The sequence below is a fragment of the Seriola aureovittata genome, chromosome 11 (genome assembly GCF_021018895.1).
Source record: "Seriola aureovittata isolate HTS-2021-v1 ecotype China chromosome 11, ASM2101889v1, whole genome shotgun sequence".
In the NCBI taxonomy this organism is placed as follows: domain Eukaryota; kingdom Metazoa; phylum Chordata; class Actinopteri; order Carangiformes; family Carangidae; genus Seriola; species Seriola aureovittata.
The window spans coordinates 16,736,466-16,761,160 of record NC_079374.1 but is presented as its reverse complement, the minus strand read 5'-3'; the positions used below and the strand labels follow the sequence as shown (position 1 = coordinate 16,761,160).

The 24,695-nt window shown below is 39.3% G+C and overlaps 1 protein-coding gene across 1 annotated transcript; it reads right to left on the bottom strand.

Moving 5' to 3' along the window:
* Nucleotides 1–118: 118 nt before the first annotated feature.
* bard1 (BRCA1 associated RING domain 1) lies at nucleotides 119–24,476 on the bottom strand. Its single transcript, XM_056389908.1, has 11 exons — nucleotides 24,205–24,476; nucleotides 22,700–22,756; nucleotides 21,723–21,871; nucleotides 20,021–21,090; nucleotides 19,345–19,425; nucleotides 17,073–17,245; nucleotides 11,164–11,290; nucleotides 10,930–11,062; nucleotides 8,926–9,018; nucleotides 4,171–4,268; nucleotides 119–2,112 (listed from the first exon to the last, which is right to left on the bottom strand). The coding sequence occupies exons 1-11, from the start codon at nucleotides 24,294–24,296 to the stop codon at nucleotides 1,765–1,767; spliced, it is 2,421 nt and encodes an 806-aa protein (XP_056245883.1). The 5' UTR covers nucleotides 24,297–24,476; the 3' UTR covers nucleotides 119–1,764.
* Between the last annotated feature and the right edge of the window lie 219 nt (nucleotides 24,477–24,695).

Sequence of the window (24,695 nt, the reverse complement as noted above, 5' to 3'; positions counted from 1 at the left end):
AAAATATTTTGTTAAATTGACCTGAAAAGAAGTGTGATTCAGCAAAAGTGAGTGTGGATTTCTTAACAACTACTGAAAAATGTGCATTTCTTTACTGTGAAAAGCACAGCATTTCTTGGCAACTGAATGTATGGCAGGGGCAGCATGTGAGATGAAATTTAATTGAAACTTAGAGAATGCTGCTAAGCAACTCTCCTTGAATTCAGCCACAATTTCCACATAATAAAACCGTGCAAGCAACAACAAACAATACTCGACATGAAACTTTACAGCTGACTCGGTACACAGCATATCTCCAGGCGATCTTTACTATAAGCAGAACATTTCCAAATAAATAAAATTACAGTATTTTCCTGACTCACAGCTCTCTGAGAGAAAATAAGAAGATACCAGTGCTTAATGGTTTTGTAATGCTCAGTGAGTTCAAGGGCATTACTCACAGGTTCATTCCTCCATTCTATTTCATTACAAGGCAGTCTGGGCTTCTATCTCATCCGCACTGCTAATTGCCTTCTCCCACCTCCCAGCGTGGACAAGAAAAGGGAAGCAATTTTATGCAGCACATAGCAATCAATAGCAATTAGGTGCATCCCTGACTAATCCCATTGAATCCCATCTTGGGAGATGGCCAGTAGAAGACCTCTTAAAGCACACATACCTGCAGACCAGTGTTAGTGGTGAGGAATACGGACACGCACGCACACATACACACATACACACCCCTAATGGACACAAAAGAAAAGTTTTGCTTCTTTTTCACAGCAAGTGCCAGAGCTGTGACAGAACAATTAATTGCTTTGTTTTTCCTATTCTATACTTTATATTGAATGTCCATTGATCTTTTTAAGGAACACACTCCCTCCATTTGTATCAAACAGGCCTTCTCAATTAGATAATTAGATAATTATCTCTCCCTGGTAAATCCATGCAGGTTATGGAATGCTATTCTACACTAAAACTACTCATTAAATTTTGCAGCAGACAACAAATTAATTTGAGTGGGACACCCAAACGACACATACAAAATGCTGAATTAACACGAAATTTGTGCAATAGTGGAAAGTGCCTCAAATGTGTTTAAAGAGGCTAATTGTAAGCTTTGATACTGCTACATTGCCAATGTTGGCATTAACAGCTGTTTACTTACCAGTCTAGTAGAAACGTCATTTTAAGTCATTTTCCAGTCTGTCCTCAAGACTAGTGCTGCTCAGAGGGCCTATTATGATCTTGTGTTGTAAACGCAACAATGGCCGAAGCTCTTGTCAAGTGACAATCACCACCTGCTCCCGGCAAGAAGCCATGCTCGGCGGCAGAGAAAACTTTATATCTTAATGATGGACAGAGAGGTTGCTGCTGCATCTACAGTGATGTGGATGTTGTACTGGAGTGTCGCAGTGAAGAGGGAGAAATTTACCATTCAATCTAATTTCTAACCGTCACCTATGGTCATGAGTTTCCTTCACAGGGTGGCAGCGCTTACCCTTAGAGACAGGGTGAGAAGTTTTCAGTAGATACCTGTCCCTTCACATTAAAAAGGAGTAAGTTAAGGTGGTTTGAGGTATCTGCTTAGTATGATGTCAAGAAAAGAAACAAAAAAACATTCAAAGATTTCATCAGCTACATTATTGTTTTAATTGTTGTTTATGTGATTCATGTCTTATCATGTCATGTCAACTTAATCATCACATATTTAAAAAGCAAAACACACATAATTTCCATGCAATAACATAAGTGACGGTGCAAAATTATCATTTAGTATATAGTTCACACCAGATTTTGAGAATCAGGGACGGGAAGGAGCCGGAAGGCTGCAATGCAGTTGATAATCCAGGTAGAGGGAGCTGACCACACCTTACCTCGTCTGACCACTGTGGGCTTGTGAGGTCCTTGAGGATCAAAGATAATGTACTGAGTGCAGAGAGCCTGGTCGGAGCCTGGCAGGGCGTGGTAAGCAGCTGCACTCAGGGTTTGTGTCACATCGCTGTCGGGCTTGGGCTGCCGGCTCAGGAGCTGACCTCCTCCTTCTCGGAGCAGCTTGCTGAGCTCATCTTTGGTAGGCGCCTTAAAGGATCCCAGGAGGAAGAAGAAACAGCCGTCGAAGAGCGGTGGGAGCTACAAAAGATGAATGATCAGAAGGAAGAAATTCAAGCATTAGTAGAAATTTGATGATTAAGTCAACCTTGGTCTAAACCAACACTTTCTTGTGCATCAAAAGCATGGCTGAGAAGAGAAAAGCGCTGTCTATTATCTTCCTCCATTAAAAATGTTAGTCACTGTGCCAGCACAAGGATAAAACTTAAGTCCTTGTGAGAACAGTGGCAGTAGGATTAAAGTCTACCCTATTGTTTATGATGAAGTTAAACGCTGAATAATTTCTTTGCCATTGAATCTAGGCTCTCATATTACCAAGAGTCTGTGTGGACGCTTTGTATTTTCTTCTTTACTGCAGAGCCAGAAGACATTTTTATCAGTGCCGCTCTCCAGACAAACTCAGAGCCACTTAGCATTGATGTTTAAAGCAGCAGTGAATTAGGCCACTGGAGACTGTTCTATTCACAGCATCAACGAACTCAACTGTTTTGGGGTGTAAATTGGCTCTCTTAAGAGTTTCCAGTAAGAAGGTTCTTTGACTATGCTTTGGTTTGATTTCACTTTTTTGTGATTAAGATTGATGTTATTGTTTTTCTAGAACACTTTATTGTTGGACATTTTTATTCAGCCCAAGAAGGAAGAAAACAGAAGAAACCAATAATGGGTACATGTTAAATCAACTGAGGAACATGTGTTTATTATCATGTCTGCCTGCCCAGAGGTAAACAACAAACTATGTGTTAGTCGGCTTCTTAAGCCTCTCAAGGTGCTTCTATGTTTCAGGGAACAAATAGGTAATCACAATATCATGTATTAACACAGAACAATGCATATAAGAAATATTCATTAAGTTTGTTCTGCCACACTGAATCACAGTTGATATAAACAGAATTTTTTACGTAAAATAACAGAAAAGGCGAAACTGTAATCAAATTTCTACAATTTTATCAAAACTAGGTACACTAAGTACTGAAAAACAATTATAGACAGCATAGTCAATATTTAGAAGAGCCTCCTTTATCAAGAAACACAGTATGTGTCTGTATCAGCTCTTCCATCTAGACAATGCAGGGTCCCCGCTTCTTTGCAAAACGTACAAGCTCTGTCAAGTTTCATGGTGACTGGTGGGTGAGCAGCAATTTTCAAGCGCTGCCACAATTTCTTTGTGAAAACTGAAGTCATGATTTTGACTTGGTCATTGCAAGGCATTAATGTTGTTGGTTTAAAGCCATTCCAGTATAGTTTTGGCTTCATTTGCAGTTGATGTCGTCCTGAAAAATAAATCCAAGTCGCAGTTCTCTTACAGACTGCAGCAAGTTCTCCTACAGGATTTTTCTGCATTCGTTTTACCCTCACAAAGCTTACAAGGCCAGCTACAGAGAATCATCCCCACAACATGATCCTGTAAACACCAGGCTTCAAGGTGGGGATGGTGTGTTTCTGTGGATGTGTGTTGTTTGGATAACACTTATCATAGCATTATATATTGTCAAAAACCCTACCTTCACTAATTGGTACTTCCTAGTATATCTTTCTGCATCTGCTTGTGTCTTTCTACCTAAAATGGCTGACTGCACAATCAAAGATATACAGTGCATTCAGAAAGTATACTGGCACTTTTTTTTTTTTCACATTTTGTTATGTTGCTGTCTTATATTAAAACCCTTGAAATTTAATTTTTACGTCATGTCCACACTCCATACCTCATAATGACAAAGTCAAAACAGAATTGTAGAATTTTTGTTTTGCAAATTTTTTGTAAGGGAAAAACTGAAATATCACATTGACATAACTATTGATACCCTTAACTGTATCTGTGGCACAGAAAAGTTGAAATGCTTAATTAAGATTGATTTGAATTTCATTTTCTTTTGAATAGGATAATAAAAAAGGCCAACTGTGATTCATAGTTTCAAAACACAAAAAAGTCCAAGCGTGTACTTTTAATAGCATGTGTGCTGCTAAACAACAACCATGCACCACTGCTTGGAAAAACACATTTTTCCCAAGGACAGAAGGTCTAGACAATCTATACTCATCTTTTTCACATATTTGTTTGTTTGTTTGTGTCTCATTTACCAAGCTACATCTGTTGACGCGACTGCGCTGGGGGCCTTCTCCTGCTTCGTGCTCAGTTTCGGGCATCCACTTGCCCGCCTGCAGACATGCCTCCACCCCTGGCATCAAACAGAGAGTGAGAGAAAGAGAGCGAGAGAGCGAGAGAGAGAGAGAAAGAAAGTGAGAAAGAGAAAGAAAAAAAATAAAGCTTGAGCTAATTATGTTGACTTGAAAGAGTGTGACAAGGCAATTGCAAACGGAGGATGACAAAGCTTATGTCTGTTTTATCACACCGAGTTGGAAGATTTCAAGTATTGGGAAAGCTGCAATTGTTGACAGCAAAAGATGCCCACAGCATGATGGAGTTAATGATGCAACCCTCGTTTTAAGTATCTTGAGCTTAAGCAGAATTCGAGAATCATCTCTTTCTTTCTGTCTCGAGAGGTTTTACAGAGTCAAATTGGAACTGTGTGACAGCCAGCATTCCGGCATTTTTTTGAGTTAGAAGAGAACCTTTGTTCTAAATCCTTAAGAAAAGCATCCCTAAAGACAGAAAAGTTTTTCTTAAAAAGTACAGGCAGATATGGAGGGGGGTAGAAAAAAAAAAAAAAATCACACATTTTAATGACCCTGTTACTGTCACAGATAAAAAAAATGCTTCTGAACATGACTCAGATCACAGTGCTGTTCTTCCTTCTTCTTAAGCGTTTTATAACTGAGTATCATATGTTGGGGGGGTATATTAAAAAAACCCAAGCTCACATTTTAAAAGTTGCACGTCTAAACATGTTGAAACTAGATTTGGTTTGGTGAAAAATATGTATAAAGGATGTCAAATAGACCTGAGCATAAGACATGGTCTGAATATAGACTTGCAGTGCAGAGACTTCTCACAACATTTCCAACCATGACAGATGCAAACAGTCCCACAGGCCTAATACTCATCTGAAGGTATCTACATTTTGCCACACCCACACAACCTTGAAATTCATTACATCTTGAGTTGCAGTTTAGTGTTCCACACTGTTGCTTCCAGCTGCAAGATATCGTTACACGAACAGATTAGGGTAAATGTGTGTGTGCATGTGTGCGTGTGTGTGCGTGTGTGTGTGCTTGCGTACACCCTGTCACAATATAGCCCCTATCATCAAACAGCAAATTACACACATACATCCAGACACACAGTCACCAGAAGATGGGGTGGAGGGCAATTACATTCCTTCATCCCCCTTAATTACAGCTTTCATTTATGGGGATGCTGCCAGAGACTTGGGCAGAGAAGAGGGGAGATACTGGGGTTAATCGCTCCGGACGATGGTGCTTAGTGCTGAGGAGTCATTAGCATGTTTGCTAATTACCTTCATAGACACTGAAAGCAAAAAACATCTCAAACCCCTTCCTGAGTGAGTGACTGAGTAAACAGCCAGAGGAACCCACTTCCTTGATTAACCATGAGACCAACCAGAACTGTTATCTCATTATGAAGACAACCACTGGTGAGTTGAGTTTGACTGATATGAAATTCTGAAGGCCTACCCTGACACTTCAGCATCCAGACAGTGGGGGATAGCTCATTCTATCTTGATAGTCAGAATCCTAAAAACCACTGTCATGCCACATGAGAAATAAGAAAAAAAGTACTCAGGGATTCAGTCCCGAGCAGCAGTGTCAAAAAGAAACAGCTAGAACTTGTATTGGGAGGAAGCAGATGAACAGTGGGAGTAGCAGAGATGAGAACCAAAGTGCAGGGAAATAAGTCAGTAAAAATTGGGAGAAAAAAGGGAGAAGAAAAATCATATAAAGGGAACAGTCCGACATTTTGTGAAATGTGTTTTTTTGTTTTCTTTCCAAGATAAGATGAAAAGATGTCACGTCTGCGCATTAAGTGCAGAGCTTCTGTCAAGATTTGCCTCGCCTAGCTTAGCATAAAGACTGGATGAGGGGGAGAAACAGTTTACCTGTCTCCAAAGTGAATAAAATATGTTTCTGCAAACACCTCTAAAGCCAGCTCATTTAAACAACCTATAGAAGAGCAGGGATGTAGCAGCATGATGCAGCACTTGTGTGCAGCATCCAGATATAGTGCAGGTTGCCAGGTACAGCTGGCAAGCACATGTCCTTGTTTTGGTTTCTGAATAGGTGCAAACATAGTGCCGAACCTGGCAACCTCACAGTGGGATTTCCTCCAGTCTTGTTCGCACAGACTGGTTATTGTTCACCAAGAAATACCATAGTTACAACATGCAACCATCCTAGAAAAACCACAAATTGCCCCTTTTACTTTTCTGCTTATCTACAGGTTAAACAAATGAGATGAAACATGCTTAAACAGTTAGCTTTAGATGTGTTGAATTACTTCCCGCTCTCTCTAAATTTTATACAAAGCTAGGTTAAACATGTCCTGTGTCCAGCTTGGACACTGAGAATGATATCCATCTTCTCATCTCACTCTTAGAAATAAAGCCAATAAGTGCATTTCCCAAAACGTTGGCAAAAGGATTTCAATCCAACATTTGATCTTCAATCAAAGCTTAGTTGGGGCTTCTACTATAAGACTGATAAAGAGGTTAGCCAGTCGCTTGGCCTAGCCGACAGCGATGGTGTACAAAGGCAGGTGACAGTGAGAACTCAGCTGCTTGTGTGCGCTCACACACATACACAAGGACAGAGACAGATAGGACAGCACAGCGATTGTCACGAGGGAGACAAGCTGTGTCAAGTGCTCAGCCTGCGTGGAGAAAAGAGAAGGGGAGGGCAGAATATGGTCCAAACACACAATCTTATACAGTAAAACATACACATTCAAAGTTAAAATGCCTTACTGCCACAGACAGAGACAAGTGTGGATGGCATTTTACTCTACACACACTCACACACAGTGAAGAGATCCCACTGACGGATACACCAGTCAAGAGCACACCAAGGTAACAGAACACTCTTTGACAGCAAGTCTCTTTTTACTTCCCCTGAAGCTGACTTCCTCTGAATATGTGCTTGTTGATTTAGTTCAATAATGCCAGGGAGACTGGCTGAGAATAGCTAAATTTTTTCTAAGTTTTCATCTTGGCACAAATCAAAAAGGAAAAGAGAGCTAGCCATCTTTTCATTGCTAGTGATATTTAAGCCTAGCGGCACATTGATTCCCAGATTCCTTCCCCCAGTCACCCACCTGCTCTGTTTGGCTGTCAGACATGTAAGAAGGTGTGTGCATACACACACAAAGCAGCAGGCACAAACAATTTACCTGAAATTTACCTGTGGCAAAATGTTCTTGTAATGTTTCCCAAGACATTTCATGTGTTGCAGAAAATAAAAAGTATTGTATTTAGAAATTCATATTCCAAACACAGCCCCTGATTTCATCTGAAAATTGCAGAGGAGAGAAAGCACAAGATCGAAAGTACACATCTCAGAGCAGTTTGACACGGAAGAGTAATTAACATGGGAGCCTGAGTAGGCCTTTATCACAGAAACAGCAGAAAGCCAGGTAAACGTACAATTAATAAACAAGTCCTGTTTTTTCTACAAAACTTTGAGTGTCAAAGTAACAAACCCCATATTAGCTAACACAACTCCATGGTAGAACACAAAACCCATAAACCTACTCCAAAAACCTTGTGCAGCACAATCCATTTTCTCTGCACTGTGGTTCCAAGTCCAATATTTACCTTGTAGATTTTTCATACTTGTCCTATACTACATTATGCCAAGAGTCGCCTAACTGCAGCAAATTTAAACTTCAAATGCAAATGGAAATACTCTTCTCTGTGGCTAGAGCACCCTTGAATAACTCAGTAAACTGAATAAATATGCAACCTTGTAGCAGACAAATACAATAGCTTCACCATATAAAAAGATAAATTAAGAAACACACTGTAAATGTTTCCTTTTGCCTATGCAGCACAAAAATAGATCTCTACCGTTTTTTTTTTTTTTTTTAAAGCCTTGTTAGTTAGTATACATGATGAACAGAATTTACAATGTTTAAATGTGATGTAGGAGTGTATGAGGAGCACCTGACAACAGCAAACTCTTAACTTGTTTCTAGTCTTTATGCTAAGTTAAGCTAACCAGCTGCTGGCAGTAGCATCACATTGGCAGACAGATACGGGGGTATTACTGATGTTGTCATCTAATGTGCAGAAGAAAGCGAATTAGCATATTTTTTCAAAATTATGAGGTGTTGTTTTAAAGCAATAAATAACAGCAGGAGTCAAGCTTCATTTCATTGGATGGAGCTGTTAATTAATCTGGAGACTCTATGGAAAATAAATCAATAGTTGACATTTGTGCACTTGTGTCTAAATCTAATCCACTACTATTGTGACTACCATGTTATTAATAACCAAAGCATTTTCAAATGCATAAACCTCTTTCTGCTGCAGAGCTACAACCTGACTGTGTGAAAATAATATTTGTGTATCTGGCCAAAATACTGGCTTATTCACAACTTTGCCTCATGTTATCCTGAGCTGCAGTGATGGAAGAGAGTGTTACGGCCACTACACTGAATTGATGACCAGCAGGAATGAAAGGAAGTGAACACAATAAATATCCAAACATAATTGTAATTCATTGTCGAGGTGATCTCCCTGCTAGATACCCTAATATCTAGGAGATAATTAATTTAACATTCAGGATATTTTGGATAAAATGTGCCTCAGTGCCACTGCAGTAGGTAGTTAACCAGGTTCCAACAGCAACATTGTCTAACATGACATCCAAAAATAGCATCTGCAGAGAGCTGCTCCAGCTGACGGCTCACTCCATACTTACAGCTGTATCTGACAACCCAGCAGCCAGCAAGGAGACCCAGGAGGGTGGAGTAGGTAGTGGGCATGTGTCCTTCTGGCACCACAATGTGGCTCACTGGAGGGAGAAGACAGACACACTCATAAACAAGCCAAATTGAAAAGGTGCAAATGAGTTGTGCTACACATGCACAAATAGCAGCTGCCTTCTGCTGCCCTCCTTGTGTGTCTGCCACACTTTCCAGCTACACAGTATATTACTGGTGCACATTCAGACAGCTTGATACTTAGAGTGGTACAAGATAACACATTCGATCACATCATTACTTAAAGTCAGACACTGTATTTTTCTTAAAAATACTACTTCAAAACTTGAATCTTTTGACGAGACACTTGTGCTGACGCCCAGCACATGTTGAGTTCTTGTAGTCCAAAACTAAAGTAGACCAGGGTGATATTAAGAGTTTATGGTGAGGGTGTATTTAGGCACAGTGGTGCTTGTACGATAATGCTAACGCCTGCATGATAGCATTTTGTTGTTTAGCAGGTATAATGTCATCATGTCATTATAGTTTACTGTGTTAGCATGTTAAGATTTACTAATTAGCACTCAACACAAAGTCAAGCTGAGGATGAAGGGAATGTATTTTGCCAGTACCTGGTCAGATGCCAAACTGCTAAATTTTGATTTGAAAATAGAAAAGACAGCAGAAATGTTAAAAAGAAGAAATTCATCCTTAGGGGACACGAATGCTCAATTCAGCAGGCCATGTTCACATTACACTGGGCAAAAACTATTCACATGTGTCAAACATAAGCTTCAATAACTCATTTGTCTTGAAACACAGCTCTGCTTAAAGTAGATATTGTTTGGTGATATTGATTTATCTGTCCTAACCCAACAGCAGAGGACAATTAATATTTGTGGTTTTGATTCCTAATTCATCCCATAAATGTAGTGCATTTCTCATTGTGTTAAAAATTTACTCATGTCCCTTACTTCACTGGGGTAAACTGGTAAGCTTTCTGTAAACCTGTCAAACAGGTCATGGCAACACATCTAAAGGGAAAGTAACCGCTTACTTCATAAATTGCTTCAGACAAGGACGCATGATTATAAGTTTATTAAAATTTAAATACAGGCTTATTGCCTCTTCATTCAACAAGTGAGCACAGTTGACAAGTACAAAATGAACATAATGATACCTCCAGGGCAAAACCTTCTTACATTGTGCACTGAATGGATTTGTAGCTTTGAATTCAAAATGTAAAAAACATTCTCTGAAAGCACCAACTTTAACCCCTCTGGTCAGAGGAAGGAGAGTTGTGAGAAACACTTCTGTTTTTCATTAGTGCTTATTCATCACCCTGACAGTACCTCCAAACATTTTATGAGGAATGATTTCAATTACTTTTTCTCTCTTTTATTCTCCCAGCTATTACTATGCAACAGTGAAGGAGTTGCTGTATCACAATGATGTATACACCTCTAAAAGCACTTGTTAGTTACTGTTGAACTTTCATGAGTGATAATGCACAAACTGCTGGCTTTTGCAATACAAAAAGTGTCTGTTATAGATAGTAAAGCCTATAGTGCTTGGTTCGGTTGGTTCTGTAGGTATTATAAAGGATGATTCAGATACAAATCCCATCTCTAAGGTGGTGGACATACTTACAATATATAATCGTCATAACAAACATTATGATCAGTGAAAGAGACTCCCATGATTACAGAACCCATTGGGTGGTTGAGCCTGAAATTTGCCCATATAATAAATCTTTCAGTTGAACAGGGCATCCAAATGATGGTTGATTACCTATCAGAGTGTTTGGCAGTGAAGAAGCTTACCAGCCATGGTCCCAATGTACCAGTAATTGGCTGGTAGCTGCAGTTAATTTGCAGTGTTGCTGAGAGCTCATGTGTCACAAATAACAACATTAATAAGCAATCATATGCAACCATAACCTTGGAACATTGAGGAAGTTTAAGTCCCCTGAGGAGGTTGTGTATGAAACATACGAACACTACCTGAGCCAGAAAAGGTGTCAACCACTTTTCCTCCTAGTAGCTGTCCCAGTTTGGCTAGTTGAAGCTGTGCTGGCTGAGAAAGCTTGCTGGCAAAAAACGCAACCCTTTCATCTCTCCTCACAAAGTCACTCACCTAAGAAAGGACATAAGAACACAGTTTAGAAATGTCTTGGTCAATAATGCACAAAAATTAGCACTCTACCCATAACAATTCTTAGGGACATACAGACGTACCGCAGAAAGACTGGCTGAGGGGCTAAAAGAGACATTAGCATATTGGGTTCCCTCTGAGGCTTCCTGGAAAATCTCCAGCATCTCCAGACTCACTGCATAATCTGCAGGCTGCTTTCCATGCAGATTACTGTGAAGAAGAACATTCAATAGGTAAAGTGTGTCAGTGTCTCACACACAGCAACACAGACCAGCAGGTAGCCACAGGGACAGTCAGACATGTTAAAACTGAAACAAGAGCTCACTGGCAAAAACGCAACAGTTCAGTAATTATATTTACTTAGATTTGTTCACTAAAAAATACCTCAACACAAGCTGAAAGCAGGTCAAAATGTGCAAGAAGGATGTGTGGAGTGTAGTTGTACATATCATGTATGCCATAGTAATTATTTGTGGCAGCTGTCTCAAGACAGGTTTCCTCTTCAGCAGATCTATAAGCTAACATAAGATAACATTAATTGTTAGAACGGGTGGAAAAAGTCTTTTAATTGGTTTTACTTTCTAAAATGTCACTTCACCTTTCACTTGTTAAACTTAAATAAGACCGATAGAAAACTTTTTTTCAAGCACCTTTCACAATCGAAATTACAAATTGCTGCAAATAAGGTGATGAATGGACAAAATGTTTAGAAACGCCAAACAGGAGACCTCATATTGGATTCAAGTAAAATAGAGTAGCACAAACCCAGAACATTGAAAACAAAGAAACAAGTAGGAAACTCAAGTAAATTCAGGATCAGCCCTCAAGGTAAGAGCATATTGTAAGAGATTTCATGGGCGCTATGTGCTGTGGTTTTAAACAACTTTGGACCCTGAATAGACAAAAAGTTTCTGATAGAGGATCTGAAATAACATCCCTTTCCTTTGGAAAAAATCATGTTTTGAAGAAAATCATGCCTCATCATCATAATCTGTAAGTATACTGCTCTGGCCAGCAGCAATCTTCCCTTTTCAAATTGTACACGCTTGTTCTTGTCTCTCATGGCAGCTAGTAAGAGAGTTAAAACTTTTTAATCCTACATCTTACGAGTTAATCATACTAATTTTTGTATCCAAATTGTTGCTGTTATGACTAACTACCTTTCTGACCAAGCTGTCATATTCTAAGGCAGCATTGGTATTACATCATTATAAATCCAAAGCACGGTATTTTCCAATAAGGTGGTCATTCTTTTATATCATTTCATCATAGTCTCTGTAAATTTGGGTTTTTTTTTTTTTTTTTTTTTTAATGACTGGCCAAGCAGGACATTAAAAATCAATATTTGCCAGTCTGGAGCTCAGAGAAAAACAATTTGGCGATGTCACACCCTGCTTGTTCTGTGAAACTGTGCATCCAAGTGTGTCATTCACTTGTTGGAGCATAATTGTTTGATATGAGGTTGAGTTGAAATCTGTGCTCTACTTCGTTCATAGGTCATCATGTCCATATAGAACACACCGGATTGACTGGAAGGAAAAGAAAATCAGATATCAAAGGGTTGCATAACATTACTGAGAACTTTTTAAGCTTTCTCAATTACATAGGTTTATCTGGTATGAGGATCATATTCCCTTTACAGTTTCTGTATACAATTAACTGTGATTCACAGTGGGTGTAATGGAGGCTTCGCATTATCTCAATAGCAGCATTATGTATACAGATTCACACAGATGAAATTGCGACTATCCCTTGGTTACAATAGGGATATTGAAGAAAGAGTTTCAAAGTATGTATCTTTAAGTTGGAGAGAGCTGCAAGAAACAAAACTATGGTCACCTTGAGGAAAGAGGGAGAGGAGCAAAAATTAAGAAAAGCACAGGAAGAGCGAAGGAGACGGAGAGAAGAACCAAGCCCAGCAGGTTGTCACTAAAAGATTAGTCGTCAGCAAAGATAACACCTGGGGGACAATTAATAGGTCCACTGGTCCATAAAATATTTCATTTGGATTCATACCCCCAGCCCCATACAAATACAAACATAAAATGTCCCTGCCACTTATACATATGCGCACACACACAAGTTTATGCAGCTGCATGTGACAAGAATATCTCAATGCGTGGAAAATTGTGCAGGAGGTAAAGTCACAAACACTCTCCCACAAGCCTCTGCTTAAGTACACAAGTGGGATGATGGCGGTGGTGGTTCGAGTGGATACCCACTGTAACCATGACTCTTATTCTAACTGGAGGGGAGGAGATTCAAATATTAATTTCAAGCTCTACACAGATACAGACAAGTGTTCTATTCCACCATCAGCTCACACCTAATACCATCCATTCCCTTTCTACATAAAGTCCCTTCTTCATCGATAAACAACATAACTACACCTACAATACTGATAACAATAATTATAGCTTTTTACTCTGCCCAATTGTTAATACTTACTTTAAAGAGCCCCTATTGTACAGGCTCTGTAAAACTAAATGCAGTTTTTAAGATCATCTCTTGTCCTCATAGAGAACCATATGCCAACATTTTGAGAGGTCAATTCAAAATTCAAACCAAGTTCAAGATCACCCAAGAGCTGACAGAGCCTTTGAACTATGTCAGCTCAGCAGTAAGTCTTAAAAGGAAGTCATAAGTCTAATGATAGAAACACGTGGCAAGCAACTGATGAGGCAGAGGGCAAGGCCTGAGTGCATTTTTAATCAAAAGCTTCATTAGTTACATTTCCGACTTAAACAATTCACTCTGAATTTTTCCTGATAGTTGGATCAGCGGGGTGATACAGCTTACATTGATGACACAGTGCATGACTCACCCAACGCCTCCATTTAACTTTGAAGAAGTACTGTGTATTGTACTGTAGTTGTTATGCTGATGCCCTTCTCTGATGCCAAACTGTGCAAATAATGACTTTGCTTGATGCTCCTAAAAATAGTCTTATTCAAGCTATTAACAATGTTTCAAATGTCATGACTGAACAAAATTAACAGTCCAGTGAATAAGAGCCAAAAAAAATCATCAGAGCTGTGCACTTTATTTTGGCAAAAGGATGAAACTTTTAACACTGACAGCATGCATCATCGAGTAGATTTCAAAGACCGGAAGAAAAGAGAAAGTCAACTCCACTAACTGAGAGGTGAAAGTATCATATCCATATTATCTTAAAGTTGCCCCGTGGAGTTTCTGGTAAACAAAAAAAATTAAAAATCAGGACTTCTTTCTAAGACCTACTGGGAGTACTGTTGAGGTCTAAGAAACAGTTTCTTTCAAAACATTTGCAAAACCCACTTTGTTAGCATTTTGAAACCTACATTGTTTACATCCATGGTTATTTGTTCATTTCTTCTTCACTGTCTTTGTTGGCACATTGCTGTGTTTTGTTCTTTTATTGGAGCGTGTTACCACCAACTGTAGCTCTTTGTGACAGTGGCAACAGTTGGCAGAAATGTGTGTTGTGCTTTTGACTGAGTATATCCGCCCTGATGCACATGCATGATAACAAACAAAATGAGAAGGACCCACATTGCTCTTCGGTGCCAAAAACACCTCAGGGTGCCTTTAATGAAATAAGTTGAATGAATCCACTTAAACTAAATATCTCTCTAAATATGTAATGTCTGGATCAAAATGTTTAATCTGTGCATTTGTGAATGTTCATTACAAACACTATCTATTTCTAAATACAAAACTGTAGTCAGTGATGGTGTCATAACCATCTGTTATTATACAATAACTCACTGTTAACATTTGGTGACTGTCATTCCTTGTTTATTGTATGACCCTGTGTGTACGACAGTCCAGTGCTATTGCTATAATCAAGTGTAATGAATTCAGTGTGAGGCGCGCAGGTGGTGTTAAATAACATCTGTATGGATTCAGTGCTTCAGGCTTGGGGTAGTCATTAGGAGCGAGTCAACAGTCAATTCAAATGTATTGGGCATTTTGTTTCCCACATCTCATAAACACAATTTCATTGTCATACTGCACTTACATTAACATAAATAGTGACATATAAAAGCCTGTGCTATGAATAGGAAACTGGTTGGCAATAAAGTTTAGTATTCAAGGTATAAAATATACAAAGTATCACCATTGCCCCTTAACTTCGTGAACATAACATATGCTATCAACTAGCACCATGCAGGCCTCATCCTGTTTGTCCAAATATGCTGCACTGGTAGATATTTATGCTTACAGGGCTGAGACTTATAGTCAGGAGCCCAGCTGGGTATGCTGCATAGCTTCTCAGAAAATGCTTAAACCTGTTGTTTTTGAGATAACGGAATGGTCGACAGTATAAAACATATTAGTATTCATTTAAGAATTTGCCTGTCTTAAGAGACTTCCTTCAGTATTTCTGGTACTACTCAGCTTGTCAAAAACATGAGCTGGATAGAAAGTGGACAAACAGATTTAGATGACAGGGCCAAAACAATGCAAAAAATGCAGTCCAATCATTGAAACCAAAAGTGCATAGAAAAACAAGCAGGGGAACAATGAAGATCTGCAAAACCCATATTTCTATACCCAGACCTGTGTGCCAATCATTCCATTATGGATTGTTTTGCTTCTTGTGTGCATGTGCACGTGTATGTGTGCCTGTGTGGTGGGGTTATGGCAAAGACTGCATTCATCTTGCAGAGTCCTGACACACTGTCCCAATCACTGCCTGTTCTTTTGGCTTGCAGACAAGTAATAAAGGGAAAGAGGAGAAAATGTAAGACTCGGCAATCAGGACCCATCAAAGCAAAGAGGCAAATAAAATGAAATGAAGACAAAGGAACCATTTGCTAACTGATCAAAACACTGACACTGATCAACTACCCTATTGATCACACTGATTAACCAGCATTCTCTCCCTCATTATGGGCATGGTGCTACATATCTACCCTGCCTCCACAGGCCACAAACGCTGATACCGCATCAACTGATTGACCAACAACTAATCAGCATCAGTCGATTTTCTTACATCTTTGCTCCTCCATACTGCACTAACGCACGCCCTATTCTTAATTATAAAGGGCTGAATGCCTGATACGATAAATGGTAAACAGGCACTCAATGATATATTGAAGAAGTGGAAAATGAGCACCAGTCCAGAATAACAAACGCGCCTCTGTGCAATGAAATACAATGGCAGTGCAGTATTAACTTACGTATAATGTTTAGTTTCTGTTGAGATTTCTCCTTCAGTTGTTTGACTCAGTTGAAAGGCACTTTTAATATTTTGTCCTCCTCCTTTACATACACGGGGGAGCAAAATAACAAAAGACTAGATTAAGGGTTTTTTGTTTGGCTGTTACTCAGTGAAATGCACACTAGGGATGTGGTGGAATCAAATTTTCATGCTTCATGATAACTGCGGCCAAAAATGTCACAGTAAACAAATTTGATCATCATATTCATATAAAATGAAATTTGATTTTTTTTTAAAAAGGACATAGACCCTTATAAATAAATAGTCACAGTTTTAACATTGGGAAGAAACATGCAGCATACTAATATCTCATGTATTCATTTGTGTGGAGGCTGCTGCATCTTACATGATCATAATGTGTTCTTATGGTCACAAGTAATGTTTTTCAAGTGAATTTAGGTCTATACGAACTCAAGTTTTAAAGTGACCCGGACTAGAAGTGTTTTTCAGTACCAGGTTAAAAGTTCTTCTGTTTTGACCATAACTAACAGAGAATATTGTTTTCAGGTCAAAGCTTCTGGTCAGCACTTTTTCACAAAAGACCAATACCAAGCAAAACAGGCCATCTATGCAGTTAATCACTTGCCCTGTGCCAGGCCTTCGTCACAGCGACCCACATTACATGTACAGGTCTGATCCTGATCTTGTGGTGGGTCACTTTGTGATTCATTTTACATGGAGCAAATCTTCATAAAAGCAAAACTCTCTCTGCCGTACTATATATACTTTTTTTACCTGCAAATCCAATACACTACAAGTATGAAAAAAACACGTAAAGGAGCTTACAGTACATTCTGTGAGGCTCCATGCTGCAGCAGCAATTTGACAATGGCTGGATGTCCGTTCCTCACAGCATCATGGAGTGGCGAGTCGTTTTCATAGCCAGGTGTGTTCAATAGGGCTCCCCTTGAGACCAAAACCTCCACAACTGCCATGTGACCCAGGTTACATGCCTCGTGCTGGAACAGAGAGCAACAACTTTCACATGTTACCCTGCTCTGCTTTGATCTGATTTTTCTCTCTCATGCTCAAAAGAAACACCCTTATTTTTAGTATGTATCCTAAACTCACATCTATTTTCAATCACTGTAATATCAATTTTTTTTTCCTTCCAGATGATGCCGTTTTTCTGGGGGAGCTGCTTCAAAGAGTTCAAAAGAATCTGATTATCCGAATGGTAACGTTTTTGATCCCACGTGCATTTTCTCCTTGTCGATAATGTATAAAAGATAGTCAAACAACTTCATAACTGCCAATCTGATATTCCAGCTCAATCACACTTAATTCGTTATGTAGAAAATAACTCTTACTGTCAGATTGTCTGAGGAGAATTCTCAAATATTATCATGCTGTACTTTTCTTCTTTTCTTAGATTAACATGAATGGGGAGTTTTATGACTTAGTTAATAAAAGTAAGTGTTTTTCTCACTTTTCAGAGTTTCATTCGGGAGTGAGATTAAGACACACTGCAACAACTGCACAATATCTATAAACATTTGTGGTCAATTTCAATAAACTGGGAAGCTGAGAATTTTATTGTGAGGCCAGCTTTTGTTCCAATTCAGTTTAATTTAGTCTAAGCAGGACACAACGTGCTTTTAAGCAAAGAGGTATGTGGAGTTATTCCCTCCCAACATCTGTGGAGAAAAGACAACATGAATTAGCAAATTTTAAGTAGAATGTAAAGCTGTATTATATTGTTTTTATTGTCTAGAAATGAAAACTTGTGTCTCTCCATCTCCAACCGATACAAACTAAGAACAGGATTTGGGACAACTGTTTTATGTAATGCTGCCATGCTACCACTACTACGTCCTTTAGTGCTGACCATCTGTAGCAGAAAAATGTTTAATCTGGTCACAGTTAGGACCCAAAAATCCATGGATTTGTGAAGTATTTGGCTTTCAGTTTTATTTGTTATAACAGCTTTAGGCTTGACAAACACAGTGAGCACACATACAGTAAATGTTAGAAGTTCTTTAAACTTTGTAAGCTCAGCATTAGCTGGGAAATAAATCAAAACAGGTAAAATGGTGCTCCAAGTGAATGGCTGGAGAAAAAAAAACAGAGAAGTCTAGATGATGGTAGTATGTCAAGTCAGTCAGCTCCCCAGCCTTCCCAGATACATACAATCAGTCAAATATGAATATGTCAAGCTCTAAGCTTAATGGTAGCAATTTTGAAAGATCAGCTGCAAACTGCCAAGTCCCAAATTGAAAATTCAAGTTTGAGTGGATCATCTTGACAGCAAGTAGCCATGTGAAGTGTTGCAACAGGATAGTGGCAAACACTCCAACATTTGCTCTCTAAAGAAGAAAATAAATTGCTCAGGTAGCACTGAAGGATTTTACAGTGTCAAGTGGAGGCAACTTTAGGCTAAACTATTAAAAGAGCACAGACTACATGTTTTGAACTAAGTCAGTATGCAATAAATAAATAAAAATAAATAAATAAAGTTGACTCTCTCCGGATAAGAAACCTTCAGCTAATATTAAGAGAGAGAGCGGCTTTGTTTCAGAATGATGTGAACAGTACAAGTAGTTAATTTTTTTAATGATTGACTAAACATGTTTTTGGTTGCAGTTGAAGACTGGCCAAATGCAGAAAGAAAACAGCACAAACCACTACTCACATAGCAGAAACGGGGCATAGTTTGCAGAAAAATGGAACAGGGAGAGCTAACCAGACCAGAAGACTTAATTTGCATGCATATCCTTAACAGCAACATAATACAAAAACACCAACTGTATGTGTTGGATTACCAGAAAGGAATACACAGTAAATGGCTAGATGTAAATGTTGCAAGGGTTTACCAGAGAACAAAAACTACTGTGAACATAAAGGCCTTTGCGTGACAAACTAGTGTGTGTATAAAAAAAATTTAATAACTTATGTTATTGATAAGAAACACCACAAATCTCTTTCATCAAATGAAAAGAAAAGAAAAAAACACCCTGACAGTGTAGAAAAACTATTAACCTAACTGTTGTTTTCACTGAGAGTTTATCCACACAACAAATAAAGCTTTCAGATCTATCACTTGTTGTATTAGTCTTACCAGAGGTGTCCACCCAGCATTATCCTTCAGGTTAGGGTCAGCCCCCTGGTCCAGCAGTTCCTTGACAGCCTCTACATCTCCCTGCAGGACCCAGAAAGAACAACAAACGTGAGGTCAGAATTGCAGAACTGTAAACGCCACCCTTCAAATACAGCAGCTGATCCCAGTGTTCCAAAGCCCCAGTGTTTATCAATCACACTCCACAGTGGGCCATTGATTACCTTGTCGGGGATCCAGAAGGGGATTACGGCTATGTTTACAAGGATTACTGTAAAATGGTTTATTCTCAACAGGCCAGAACATGACTGTCTGATCATCTGAAGACAAAAATGTTCAACTGAGAGGGGAGAAGCTACAGGAAGAAAAGATATTTAAAGCAGCAGATTTGTGCAAGATGCAATTTGAAAGAAACTAAATTAAAATAAGGAACATGAAAGGCCAAGTTTGTACCTTGCAATCTCATCATTTTAACTGCTGATAAGTCCTTAGAAATTGTTTCTGCCCTTTAATAAATAATTTAGACATAATAATTCTGAGGAACATAATTTCATTTTATTATATTATTTGTTTATAATTTAAATACCTTATTCATTTAGGATGTAGTGCAAAAATACTGCAGCTCTTCCAGAATGCAACAGAAAACAGAGTGAAGTAAACAAGTTCAAAAACTCTCTACCTTTATAGCAGCTAGATGTAGCAGGCTCTCTCCCTTGTGGTTCCTCTTCATAACTGCAGGGCTTCCTGTGCTGGGCCGTCCAACAGGTGCACCATGAGAACAGGGAGATTTTCGACCAATGGTGGCTAGGAGAGAGGGGCTGTGTCCTTGCTCATCTCTAGAGATTTTGGTGCTCTTGTCACACCTGGGGGTAATCGAAAAAGGAGGGTTAAGGACAACTGGTGACATCTGACCCGGGGATTTTCTCCTCCGGCCTGGGGAAGTCCTGGGCCTTTTTGGTGTAGTCTCCAAGGTGCCAACTTTCTCCACCACCCTGGTTCTTTTTGAGGAAGGTTTTGGGGGAGAAATGTTCTCCTGTTTTTCAGGATCTTCAGTTGGGTTGAGGTCATTTGTAGAGAGTGAGTTTTTTTGGATGACACCGTTTGACATGCTCTGACCATCTGAGGAGGGGTAATTCATTTGAGTGGTGCTGCCTCCTGAGAGGCTTTCCCTCATGGTACTGCTGCCAGGGCTGAGTTCATCAGTACTCCCCTTTGGTACTTCGGGCTTAGGCTGGTCGGAGGTGACAGCAGGGCTTAGGAAAGAAACCCTTTTACTGGACCTCCTTGCCCCTTCAGCACAGGGCTGCTCTTTTTCCTTTAAGGCATCTACATCCCCACTGATCCCCCATTGCTGATTTATAGCCTCTAGCCTGTTCTTCTTCGTCACCTTCATGGTCTGCTTTCGTGTGGTCCTTGTGGCTCCCAGTGCCTTCCTGCCAGCAGCATTTTTCTTAGTTGACCTCTTCTCCTTTTTTTTGTTTTCATTGTTGCATTTTTGAGTAGAAGAAGAGTCTTGGGAGGACGAGGTGAAATTGAAAACTGACAGGTCCTGGCCTTGAGCAGTAATGGTATCTGGCTGTGCTGCAGCTGTTTCTCCAGAAGACCTGCTGTCTGGTACTATGACCTCTGAAGGCTTCTCCACTGTGCAGCGCACCTTGCGGCTGCGGGGGCTGAACCAGATCTTGAAGTTCTTCTTGTGTTTAAAGACAGGGCTGTCAGGTTGTGTCTGAATCTCAGTGACAGAGGAGTCTGCAATGAATCAATAAAAAAAATGTTTAACAAAACGAAAAGTTCCCACCCCAAAGGTAATTTTTTTAAATTTTTTTTATTGGTAATTGTTATCAATAAGGCAATTTGTGATTGTAATAACCTTCCACTACCGGTTGAGAGGAAAAAAGAATAACATCAGACTGTGAATTATGCATTGCCAGCCACAAATACTGACATATGACAGAGGTACAGAAGTACACAATCAACATGCTAACCCTTAGTTATTACTGTCTAAATTTAGACTGCACAGCAAATTGCAGATTTGATAACATTTTCACAACAGGGCTTAGAAAGTTGCCCTGATGTTCTTTGCAAAGCTGAGGTCTACTTGCAAACTAAACACCACCATGGTTAATTGTATTGCATAATTACTGTCATTACCAGGATGCTAGATGAGCAATTAAGAAATAAAAAGCACAGGAATAACCCATTAATACTGTCCATCAGAGATTAGATTGGTGGAAGAAAATGTTAAACGTTTCAGTCAGAAATTGATAGGGCGAGGTGTGAGCAGATGAGAATGGAAGGAAACATATTGTATAAGACACATGAATTCGAGAAGATAACCCTTAATTATGCTTTCAAGCTGTTATATAACAGCTACCATCTACCTGGTTGTTCTATGGGATTGAGCAGGGACTCCAAACCACAGAAGAGCTGTATGATGCTGCTCAGCTGCCTATTGATTTGGATATCCTTCACCCATGCAGGGCTGTGACACACCACACAGCCATCTCCTGCACGGGAGCCAGCACAGGACCTGAACAATAAACATTTCTTGAATTAGGAATCTACTTCACAGTTCAGTAAAAAGAAATACAATAAGGTAATTGATTTTCTTTCTTTTTAAGACCATTCAGTCATGGAGAGAGGACAGAAATTGAGGCTGCAGTTTATGCCTAAAGAGACATTAATCCCCTTTTAACACTGTAAACGATGCATTGCATGGGAACCATGCCACTACCATTTCATCCACACAAGAAACACGCTCCATAAAATAAGAACTGCATGTTGATTGAAAAAATGTTGTAACTAATAATCATTTATACAAATTCTGCCATAAAATTGCTTTATTTTCTATGTCCCTCATGTGTATGTAATATGTAATACCTGTTACAATGGTGCTGTTAAAGTTGTTACTCATAAGAAACACGAACAAAAGTGCTAAAACAATTATTGGTTTCTTATTATAACTGATACCTGATAACTCAACCAACTGTTGTTTGGTTGAACAGAATATGAATCTGTCAATCCCATAAACCTATAATTACATAAATAATCAATCAATTTTTAAATGCACAGGGAATAAAATCCAGCGATAGAATTTTCTCACTATAGGCATTTTGTCATAGCACAAAATGACTGGTTTTCAATACAAAAAATTAATTATGGCTTCATTCCATTTATTTGCGCCAGTGAACCAGCATGCTCGATACCAGAACCCTGGTTACAGCTCACCTAAATGTAACGGAGCCATCATTTAAATGATACGTTACACCTGTGTTTGACAAATAAATGCCCACCGTGACACAGGTCTACGGTTAATGAACATGTCAGAGTAAAACATATTTAACTGAGGTTACATTACCTGCACAGCATATGCTCACACATTCCTAGACACACAGGTTCCCTCATTAAATTTGAACTGAAAAAAAAGAGAACAAAACATGTAAAAGTGGCCAGTGCAGTCATAATGAAGTGAAACCAAAAATTACCATTCCCACCATAATCATGGCTCATATCGCCATCGCAATATCTGTCAAAATAATCGCAATATTTTTTTTGCATATCCTTCAGTCCTATTTGCTAACCAGTACTAAACACGTACAGCTGAGGCTGACATGATTATTGTTACAGCAGTAGTATGTAGTGACAAAACCAAAGTGTTGACCTAAATGAAAACCTGACATGATGATGGTGCTAGATTAAAGATTAGGGGATCAATCAACTAACCAAATCTTCAGGACTACTTGGGAGGATCTGCAGTGACAAGTTTCTTAAAAGCATATATTGTTGAGAGAAGACCACATCTGAAACATTAATGCCTCCTCCCTAAACAAAGAGCCCAGTGCTGTCTGCAGTCTCTGACAAGCCTGAAGGGAATGAGAGTAAGGAGCGTGAACCTCTCAAACCATACTACTATAGAGAGCGTCCAAGGCAGCTGGATTACAGTCTGATTCGTCAATTGCATTAGACGGAGACAGCAGAGAACATCAATGGGATCTCAGTGTGCATTTACCATAACCGCTGCATCTGAAGCAACCAGCATTGTGAGGGACCCCTGCTCTACTTCTTACCGACTCTTCAACCCTCATGCCATCTGGCTGGATCAGCTGGGTGTACTGGAGCATTGTAGCATCCAGACTGCATAACAGTTTCTTCCCGCAGGCAGTCAGGTACCTCAACATCCTGCTACATCCAAACACTCACCTGAACTACATTTACACTGTACAGTTTCTGTTAAGCTTTTGCACAACATGCTAGCTTCTTCACCATCAGGCTTCTCAAGATGTGTGCTGTCATGTGTTGCATATTTTTGTTCCCAAACCATACTGTTCTATTTCTCCATGATGTACTATCGTTTTTGCCATATTGTGTTGTGTCTTTAGATAATACTGCACTGTCATTCATTTTTAGTCTCTACTGTGTTCCTGTGTTATAGTTGCACAAAGGTTTTGTCAGTTTCACCCCTCCATGGCACACGGACATTGTATACGAATGAGTTGTCAAAAACAAGCCGCTAGCCTTGATTTCTGTTAAATGCAAAACCCAGCAGACAGCAACAAGAGAATAGCTTTAACATGTAATGTTAAAACTATCAAGACGTAGCAATAACGTTTTATTCGGACGTCTGATATTTTTCAACGGCTTTGCTTTTCATACTCATTTTTTCTGCGTAACGTTACCGGGCTAACTGTGCATACGTGAGGAATCTTCCTGTAGAGTTTCAAAACGAAGCCATTTTCGTCTGACAAAAAACGTGTGTAGTAGTAGTTTGTTTTGTCATTCGCCTTAACGTTACACAACAAAAGACGCTCCGTCATTACATAGCCAGCCTCTCTACTAGCCACAGTAACTGTAACATTAACTTACCATTTGGAGCAAAGTAGCAGTCGTCGAAAGTTTGCAACCGCCTCTTTAGTGCTCTTCCAGTCCTCTGTCTGCACGGGGACATCATTGTTCATGCTTACGATAATTTTTGCTTGTTTGTTTTCTAGCTCTTCTGTTATAACTTTGCGGGTCAAGATTGCAAAACAAGTCGAACCTGCTTCCTGTTACTTACATCTCCCGCCAAATGGGAGGAAGTCATGGTTGCCATAACCACGGCAATGACGTAAGTTTCGGCCCTCCCCCAAAGAATGAGAGTGAGTTTTCTGTGTATTTTCTGTTAAACCAATACAAAATGCTGAATTATACATTTAATGACATTTGACATGGTGCAAATGTAACTCGAACTGAAAACAAATGCACAATTCAACATTAGAACAATTGATAAAATTAGTTGATTAAGCAATATCACACGAGAGGGAGTGATGTACTGAATATCCGCATGGCTGTGAGTCAGTCATAGGTACGAGGCCGCA

Bases quoted from the DNA above. Each gene is read 5' to 3' on its own strand.
- bard1 (XM_056389908.1), bottom strand. From the start codon at position 24,296: ATGAACAATGATGTCCCCGTGCAGACAGAGGACTGGAAGAGCACTAAA. The intron at 11,063-11,163 runs GTACGTCTGTAT...GTCCTTTCTTAG, and splicing joins CCTCAGCCAGTCTTTCTGCG to GTGAGTGACTTTGTGAGGAG. The intron at 2,113-4,170 runs GTAAATGAGACA...CATCTTTTGTAG, and splicing joins GCGTCAACAGATGTAGCTTG to CTCCCACCGCTCTTCGACGG.